Here is a 9,895-nt window from a genome sequence, read left to right as displayed (position 1 = left end):
TTCAATCTTAAATTAATTATTCATGATCATATTTCAAATATCAGAAGCCAGAGCTCAATAGTAAAATTCAGTAGAAGGACACAAAAAAAAATCATTGGAACTTCAACTTGGAAGTTTCAGATCACATGACGTTATATGGAAGAAATATTTAATCAAATCTAAATCATGGGCATAAATTTGTTGTCGAACACTTTGAAGAGGGTGGCAATATTCGACGAGATTCCGCAGGATACTAGAATTATTTTACTCAAATTATTTTCATGAAGCTTTGCATTCCAATTTGTTGATATTTTGTTTTCTGTAAAATATCCCAACAAACATTCATACACATAAATGTCTCTTTTTTCGGTTGAAAAAAATCCCGATATTTAGATTTTTCATGTTATTTAAAACCGGGGAAATCATAAAATACCTTTCGGAAAACCGAGAAAAAACCGGGAATTTGATAATGTAAACTCGCTGGCCAACCTGGAACCCAAACTTAATCTTTTAATTTTTTTTTTTTTTATGAAGAAGTGGTAGATACAGATAGAGCTCCCTTTAACTCAGAAACGCATCTATCGATGTTTAAGTCTTCTCAGTTTGTTATCTTCGCATTCGTTACATGCGGGGTTTGCATGCGAAACGGTACGGTCGATAGTCTGATAGTGACCAACTGAGCGATCACATATCATCTTTTTGTTCGTCCGCACTACAAGTTCTCGCTTGTGGGGCGGACCACGCTAAGCCTACTAATGTGTGGTGGTAGATGCAACTCTATCTGTATCTACCACTTCATAGTAGTAGGCTCGTGAGGAACAAAAATTTGGTATGTGATGGTAATGCTTCTAGACAAATTCTACCCGCTCATTTTCACCATCTTTCATTTCTTCTAACCTTCTATCCATCTATATAAAAATTTCATAATCTTTAGATGTCCCTACTAAAAAGGACATCACTTTTCACCGCTAGGCCGATAAATCAAAGTAACATATTAATCTTTTAATTTTATTCCTTTACATTTGATTCATTTTCATCAAAGTTTTTCTTCCAAATGAAACCTTCAAGATCCCTCATTTACTTTTTAAAGCTTTGAAAAAAAAATTAAAACTTTGGAAACTTTTTTTTCGATAGATTCGAAGATTGTAAATTATAAACTAATAATATAAATGAACCTGAACCTGAATAATGAAATATACTTAAAAACACATATTTATCCACTATTCTTTATGTTTGAGTTTTCAAGCAAAAATGTTATAGGAAAAATTTTGTCATTTAAGTATTTAATTATTAAATCATAGAATTTCGACATATTGAGGACCAAATGTGATGTATATAGATTTTTGTTTTACACTGAGCAGAAATTTCAAATCTAATTTTGAAATAATATTACATGAAATCAAATTGATCACTTCAATTTACTCAAGAATTTGGAATTTGCCCATTTGATCCATTTTATGTTGAAATGCGACTCAGCGATATTTGATTATTTCAAACGGGATAGTCACGGTTATTGTTAAAAAACGCCATTTTTTTACTATTTTGTTTTTTGACTCAACTTTCAGACAAAAATTAAACTTTAATAATTTGATTTCTTCAAGCATAGATAGTGAAAATGTAGACGATTCCAAAATGGTATAATTTATGAAAATCGGTTCAGTTGTTTTGAAAATTGTTATCCGATTCTAAGTATGACCATAATTGATTGATAATTCATGACCAACTTCTATAAAATTTAAATATTTTTGTTGCAATAGTTATCATAAAGTAATTTAAACAATCATTTTCATTGGGAGGGATTTTATTTTTGAGTTTTTTTTAAACAAAAGCAAATGTTCTCTGGTAGTACATAATTATAAAGCAGGAAGAATGTGTTTGAGTCAAAAAAAAAACAATCAGAAAATTTAAATTTCAAGTTTTGGTACGTTCATATTCGATAAAAGCTTTCAGAAGCAACTGCAGACGCCAGCATCCTTACAGCACCAATGAAGTATAAGGCAGGGCGGGGGCGGCAAATCCAGCTGCGTAAGGATAGGCGGCGGCGGCGGCATACGGATAGCTAGCATAAGGATAGGCAGTGTAGGCCGCAGCAACTGGAGCAGCTGTGTAGGCAGCGGCCACAGCAGGAGCACCCAGAACAGCTGGAGCCGTGTAGGCGGCCGCGGTCAGAGGAAGCAGTGGCTTGGCCGAGGCTGCGGCAACGATGGCCAGAACGACAAAGACGGTCTATGAGAAGAGGGAAATAAGTTGATTAGAAGTTTTATTACTCAATTATTTTGATGCCATCAATGCCATCATTTTTTTTTCTTGATACTCACAATTTTGGAGAACATTTTGAGATTCGATTAGGACGGTTGCTGGTGACAAACTGTGACTTCCAAAACCGACAGGACTCGATTTTATAGTATTGAAAAATTCCCACCAGAGCCGAATAAAAGTGCTGAGCTAAAGTAGAATAATGAAAACTAAGACGTACGAAATGCACAATTGGAACCGAATTTTTAGGCGGACGGCTCCTTGACCTTACCCGATCGCTTTGCTTCACTCTGAACATGGCCCAACTGACAATTGGCAAAATTTAACTGTAGCAGTAGCAGCAGCAGCAAAATGCAAAGCTTGGAAGAAGGGGGTTTTTCGTGTTTCGAACTGCTTCGACAGGAACGTGCCCGGCAAGCTGATCGGCAGACCTGCCGGTGAGGACACAGCTATGGCGAACTTCGAAGCACAAAATTTGTCATCAGCTGATTGATTTTATTATCTTGAATCGATTTATAGAGCGAGATCCAATTGAACAATTTATTTGTTTTCGTTCAAACAAGTTTCTAACAGAAGATTGTACGTGCAATCGAAATCCTAGCTAGAATGCTATCACAGCTTTTTGTTCCAGCTCTGTTTAGTGTTTTTGAATCAGGTCTATTCGGAATATTTTCTGATTTCATTATTTTCAACGAAGAATCGTTTGAGTTTTCCATTCCAAACATTTCGAGACATTGTGCGGATAAAGATGGGAAAATTTAAGTACGAAACAAAACGATTGAGTCAGTTTTTTGAATTTTTGTCCGAAGAAGCATACGCTGTTATATGATCAAGTTATGTTTTCATCATTAATCGTAACTTAAAGATGAGATGAGAAATAATAACGAATTTTATCTCTTCATATTATTTTCGGTACTTTAATCTCTTCCCCCGTGTCTACGTTTTGATCGAGGCGCATGGTGATGATGACATTTTCAATGTTCCAGTTTGTAGGTTTTAAACGGCTCGTCAGCGTCACTCTCGGACTGCTACAGCAAACAAGTTTTAAATGCTTCGGTGATTCCTGTGCGTTACGTAAGAAAAATCCTCTTCTCCATATGTTTTTAAAATTAACACGGATCGAAATGTTGTGGGATTAGTCGAATCGCCCAATGAAATCCCCGATGTAAGGAGTTGAAAGATACTATCCTAAGGTTCAAAGCCGATACCTTAGAATATCATCACGGTTCTAGGTTCTAGTGAAACACTCATTACAAAGCTTTCGAAGATCAACTTCTCCTATCGAAACGTGCCCTGATCTTGTTTGTCTATCCTGGTCTTGCAACCTATCGAGGCACTCAGGTCGTTCAAAGCGAGATTTTCTTTCCAAATTTCATTCGATGGATTACTCCAAAAAATATGTGAACTTTGGAGGATTTCCGCTGAAGAAGTCATCCATCTCAGTGAAATTTGATGATCCAATTTCAATAAACACTAAACGTACATGCCGTACAATTGTCAACAATGTTTCATGACATGAGAAATTCAAAAATACAAAAAGGTACTATGCATGGAGAAAAAAGAATTGTTTTACAACAAAACTCCGTCTACATTCAATCATATTGATGATTGATTCTCTATTTATATTTTTCAAATATTCGACTATATTTGTATGATTGGTTTTATACATTCAACTATAAATATGATAGATTTAAATACAATTGTATGATTGATTCAATCGTAAATATAGTAAACTCAACTATAATATACTGATTGTGGTTGGGCATTCAAATATATATAATATATTCAACTGTAGTGCAACGGTTGATTTAACTATTCGAATCAATTATACTTCTATGATTGATTTTATACGTTCTATATTTACAGTTGTTTTTTTCGTACTTTATCTGCGTTATTTTTTTTGGTTTGATACATATTTTGTTTATTTGTTATTAGCATACATATTTTGGTTTTGTTAGCAATCAGCACATCTACGGGTTTGGCACTGACCAGCCATTTCTGCTTTCCGATGAAATGCCATTCGGTGCCACCCAACCGGGATGGTCTAACGATTCCTCCAGCGGCATCGATTCCTTCATTTGCAATTGAGTTGCCGCCGCATCTGGCTGGAATTGACCTAAAGGGAGGAATAATTTTATCACAAGTTTTTTTTAAACAAGAAAATGTATACAATTCAATTATACCTTTGCTAATTACCTTCTGTCTTTGCCATTGGTAAACACCAGCTGCCTGCTGCTGACAAACTATCTACACTTATGTATACACATTTCGTATTTGGATATATCTACCCAGACAACCAGAAGTCGTATTTTCTTTTACAGATTACATCGTATAGAATGTTGTTTATACTCATTTTCGTATATCTGCACCTACAATGTGCGGTCCATGCATATTCTTTATCGTATTTAAAAGCATTGCATGATTTTTTTTACGAGAAGAAGTATTTATGTACATATGAACTCGACCTTTGTGTACGACAATTCGCAAAAAATCCGTGAAACGACCGATATACGGTGATCAGCCGTGATTGAGAGATTTTGTCGTGCTATGCATAAAATAATTAGAAATAAAAAACGTATATAACTGCATTGATTCGTTATAATGTGCATGCAATCGTATACCTTTGCAAATTAATTTGCATGTCTGATTTTCGTAAAACGTATTTGCTGGCAATCGTAAAAGAATACAAAAAAGTTCAATAAAATCGTTTATGATAATGGGACATCGATGATTGGAATCGTATCAAAGAAGGCTTCAAAATGTTGGTCTATTTTTAGATTATCGATGACGTGTTCTACGATTTAAAAGATGAAAGTTATAGAAATATACGATTTGCTTTTGGTTTAATGCCTTTGAAGAAAATCCCCTTGAATTTATATATTCCAGATAGCGTCGAGGAACCATCATGAGCTGCTGATCGAATCGTCAGGGGATCAAGTCCAGGCGCTAACAATAATTTCATGAACGTGGAAAAAATCAGCAATTAGGCAAATAATAAATGTGTACGATATAAACTTGAATTTGACGGCAAAAAAACACATTTCTTTGAAATAATCTTATTTTTATTATTTTTTGGGGATGAATAAACCAATTGGTTTAAAATCCCAAAAAAATTTTTTTTTCAACTGACGGAAAATGAGAGTCGAGAGTCGGAAAATGATAAAGTCGCAAAAGACGACCAAATAAGTCGTCTGTTACGAAAAATATCGTATTTTACAACCTCAATCATCTATATGATGATGTGAATTGTCATAGTATATTTCAAAAAGAATCAGGGTAGTCGTAAATGATGCGCATGACAAGTCGTGCAAATCGTAATTTAATACAATCCAAATCAAGAATATGTTTGCTAATGTACCTATATGGCCTCCAAAATAATACGTATATACTAGTTTTGCTACATTATATACGATATGTTTACACGTATATTTGCACGTATATTTGCGTTGCAAATTCGAAATACCCACCAAATGGTTGTCTGGGTATATGTATTTATTCAAGTATCATACAATCAATCATAAAAATATAGTTAAATTTACTTTATTTAAAGTTCAATACCTAGAATCAATCTTACATTTGTAGTTGAATCTATCATATTAACAGTTGAATAAATTATACTATTGCAATTTATTCTATCATATTTAAAGTTAGATGTGAGAATCAACCAGGAATGTAGGGGAGAATGAGGATACTTGATCCCTGGGGATACTTGATTCCTTAGCTATATCTCGAAACTGGAATGTCTTACAAAGATCAAATGTTCTAGAAAAATGTGCCAAAATGAGCAAAATAACAATGCTTGTATGTTAAAATTTTTTAACAAAATAATTGTTTGAGTAATTGAACTTTGTTTGAAAAATTTCACAAAATGTAACTTGAAGATCTTTTTTCATCACTTTAAAATGTTCCTTATATGGGAAAATTATGAAAAAAATATTTGTTCCAATGTATCAATCGTTCGAGCGTAAAATGAACTTCATAATGCCATATTTTCAGAGCAATGGAAAACTCTCAACTTTTTTCAGAAAAAGTTTTCTAAAATGTTGATTATGGGTACAATTGATCCCCTAGAGTTGGGTACAATTGATCCCCCTTCCAAACGGCATATTCTTCTTCTGAATTAATCGTTATGATTGCTGATTACGAAATTACTAATATTTATCCAAAAACTAATATTTTTCAAACAATTGTCTGAAGAAAAGAGCAAAAATTATTAATTTTCTTTTATTTATAAAAAATAGCGCCTATAAGTATGCGTATGCAACGCTATAAGCGTTGAGACAAAGCTATAGATTTTTCTTCTTATGTCTGCTATACATTGTGAAATGAGAACAAACATGACCAAAATAGTCAAATAACATTCTATCTTGGAGTTTTGTTGGATTTTTATACAAGGATTAAGGATTCCTGAATAAAATATCAAGTCTCCTTCAATAGGGGATCAAGTCTCCCCTAACTTCAGAAAAATCGCATTTTTTTTACTCCCACGAAAATGCTTCTAGTTCATCAACGGCTTCAAGTATCGTTCTAATTTTTGGAGCATAGAAACTTGAAATTACAAGCTGTCAGAAAATGTCAAAGACGGCGAGTTGCTAAATTTTTCCAAAAAGATATGGTGAAAATAAGAAAAAGGGATCAAGTATCCCCACTCTCCCCTATAGTTTAATCTATTATATTCATAGTTGCGTAAAAATGCATAAAATCTATCATATTATCAATAGAATCAACTATACCATTACAGTTGAATATTCATACTTAGTTGATTGCGTCAATCATCAGTTTGTAGTTGAGTCTATTATATTTATAGTTGAATGTGAAAAATCAACTACGCTTTGATGATTGGTTTAACCAGCTGAAATAATTAGAACAACAGTCGTCTATTTTCTACATGTGAATACCATGAGCGAGTTTCGTTCTCATGACCAAGATGGCATTAGTATCTCAAATCCTTCTCGAAGTCTATGGGCAATTCCCAATTGAAATGTAGAACAGTGAAGTGAAAATACCTCATCAATTTCTAGTGTCTTCGTGACATCAGTTACTTTTTCGATCTGTCGAGGCGCACATTTTTGTAGCATTCGCTACTTGTTCAATCCAGCAAATGTCAATAAAGGCAGCCAAGCTTGCTTCACTGATCAACTCATAGATTACCCGTGAACTCTAAAGTCCTCTTGGAGCCTCATCTTGATTCCATCCTGAGACAGCCTTAAAGCATTACGTCGGATATTAGTCGGGATTAGCCGTAGCCCGTGGCGTAGAGGATAGCCTCCAACTCTTCTAAGCCAGCGGGCATGAGATCGAATCCCGGTCACGGCATACATAGTACACTTTCTGTGGGCCATCATATCCTCGAAAAATGTACGCTTAGAGTTAAGAAAAAAGAAATCTCTTCGAGGAAGCATCAAGTTTCATTGAGATTCTGTATGTGTTTGTGTACGATTTTAATAAAAAAATTATCATTGCGCATTTCGAGTCGCAAAAGGAGAGATTAGAAATCGAGTCAAGAAGAGTAGGGGTATGCGTGTTAACCTCCAGTCGTTACGACGGGGGCTCAGATTTTGAGTCGTTAGTGGAGTGTTCAGGTCTCGAATCGTGCAGAGTAGAGGTTTGTGTAACTTAACCAAAAGTCATTGTGAGGAATGATCGAATCTCGAATATCTAAAGGAAAGGTTTGTGCGAGAATCTCGAATCATTACAAGGATATTTCGGTTCTCGAGTCATTGTCATTACAGTGGATCAATTTAATCACATCCTGTCTAATTTTCTGCTAGAGGGATACAAATCTGTCATCGGTCGTATTTATTTAAAACCTTTTTATGTTTAACAGATGGCGGCACTAGAGCAAAGTCAGGTTAGGGTGACATGAAATGATTAAGATTTTAGACAAATTCAACCGTAAATTAAATGCTAGTATAATGATTGGCCATAAAATTTTTATTCCTCAACTGTTGAATTTTTAAAATCATTTTAATTACTTCAATGGAATGAAAATAATTATTTTAATTATAATAAAAAAAAAATCTCTGGAAAGTTATCCTTTTTTTTTTGTTTTGTCTAGGATTTTAACTGGAAAGTTATCCGGAAGTTCCCAAATATTCAAGGATAATATCGAGATGAGTCCATATCAGCTCAGGTGTCCGGATTCTATTAAAATCTGCCCGGTTTTTGTCCGGATGTATTCACATAATTTGCAGAATTTACCAAAATAATTAAAATTGAGTAATGGCAAGATTAAATTTCGGATCCGAATACAAATTTTTCATAATTTTTTCGTCAAAATTAAATTGAATTTTTTTAAGAAGCATCGAACACAATTTTATGTGGTTCGACGAATTAATAAAGGTTTAAGTGGTTTTCTTCTATCTTTTCCTGGTTTAGTTCGAGTAATGGATTAATTTTGCTCCGGAAATTACCCGGTTTTTGAATTTGAAATTAAATGCACGGTTTTCTCCAGTTTTTGAAATAAAAAAATTGCTAGACCCGAAAACATGATATCCATAATCTCATTATTTTTGGCACCGCTCCCACTCGATTAACTCAGACAAGCACGCACAAAGAATCGCTCATTTTGATAATTATTTTTACTTTGTTGAGAAAAAAAAATGAATTTCAATATAAATTAAAACCTTACAGAATCTGCCATCCTATTTTTTCATGTTTACTTCATGCCTACCCGTGCCTTTCAACACGTGAATCGGATCGAAAACAGGCCAGGAAGCGAACCAAATTCGGACCAATTCAATGCCCAGGTGACACAACTTTCGTGACGACGATAAGTTTTTGCGAGTGAGCTGTCATATCCATCGGTCGGTTTTCCGACCAAAATCTGACAGTTTTCAGACCAAAACCGGTCAAAAAATGGTCTGGATTCGAACGTTTTTGATTTTGTTGTTTGCTTTGTTAATTTTCACTGGAAAAATTATCAAACACAGTTGCGGTCGTGCCTTTTTTTTATTTCACCTTAAATAATTTTTAACAATTAAAAAAAAATCACTTAACACTAATTACACACAACATTTTTCTGCAGGCTGCCACCCTCGCGTTGCCTATAGAAATATCCGGGTTTGTTAAACCATGCTTTTCTTCGTCCACTATTTCTGGAATCCGAGTGAATGTCGTCGGAACGTCTGGCCCAAGCGCAGTTTTCCAACCAGAGATCCGACTAAAATAATTTGAGACGATCGGTCCCCGGGAGATGCCGTAGAGGTACACCCTGGATGAAACAGCATTTCAGCTAGAATTTGCCGAAACAGACCCTCCCACGAAAATTGGTTTTGGATGATTACCTGAAAAAAAAAATTATTTTGGTTTTAACACAGTTTAAAATAACTGATATTAAACAACTCACCTTGAAAGGTTTTAAAATTTAATCGATTCGTACCAAAAAATTTAATCAAATGTATCAAATCGATATATTTGATGTTCTACCAAACTTGTAAACAAATATATGAGCAGTGACAACTGGAAAAATTATGAATGTTTTGAGCAATCCAGAATGAATAGTCTGCCAGAAATTGGTCTGATGTTGATTCCTTTCAACCAGTGAAACCAGACGACGATTTTTGTTTCTGTCATTTCCACACTCTTTTATAGTAGCGGGGAATTAGTCCAGATCACTCCCAATTTTTCCTTTCTAATGTCCTTTTTTTTAACATTTATA

At 34.4% G+C, this 9,895-nt stretch overlaps 1 protein-coding gene across 1 annotated transcript; it reads right to left on the bottom strand.

Annotated features, from left to right (window-relative positions):
* Window positions 1–1,762: 1,762 nt before the first annotated feature.
* Window positions 1,763–2,351, bottom strand: LOC129750752 (cuticle protein 16.5-like). Its single transcript, XM_055745778.1, has 2 exons — window positions 2,298–2,351; window positions 1,763–2,205 (listed from the first exon to the last, which is right to left on the bottom strand). Exons 1-2 carry the CDS (start codon window positions 2,310–2,312, stop codon window positions 1,954–1,956), a joined length of 267 nt encoding a protein of 88 aa, XP_055601753.1. The 5' UTR covers window positions 2,313–2,351; the 3' UTR covers window positions 1,763–1,953.
* Between the last annotated feature and the right edge of the window lie 7,544 nt (window positions 2,352–9,895).

This window comes from Uranotaenia lowii, chromosome 3, assembly GCF_029784155.1.
Source record: "Uranotaenia lowii strain MFRU-FL chromosome 3, ASM2978415v1, whole genome shotgun sequence".
In the NCBI taxonomy this organism is placed as follows: domain Eukaryota; kingdom Metazoa; phylum Arthropoda; class Insecta; order Diptera; family Culicidae; genus Uranotaenia; species Uranotaenia lowii.
Note: the sequence above shows the minus strand (reverse complement) of the source record. Positions and strands in the feature narration are given on the sequence as shown.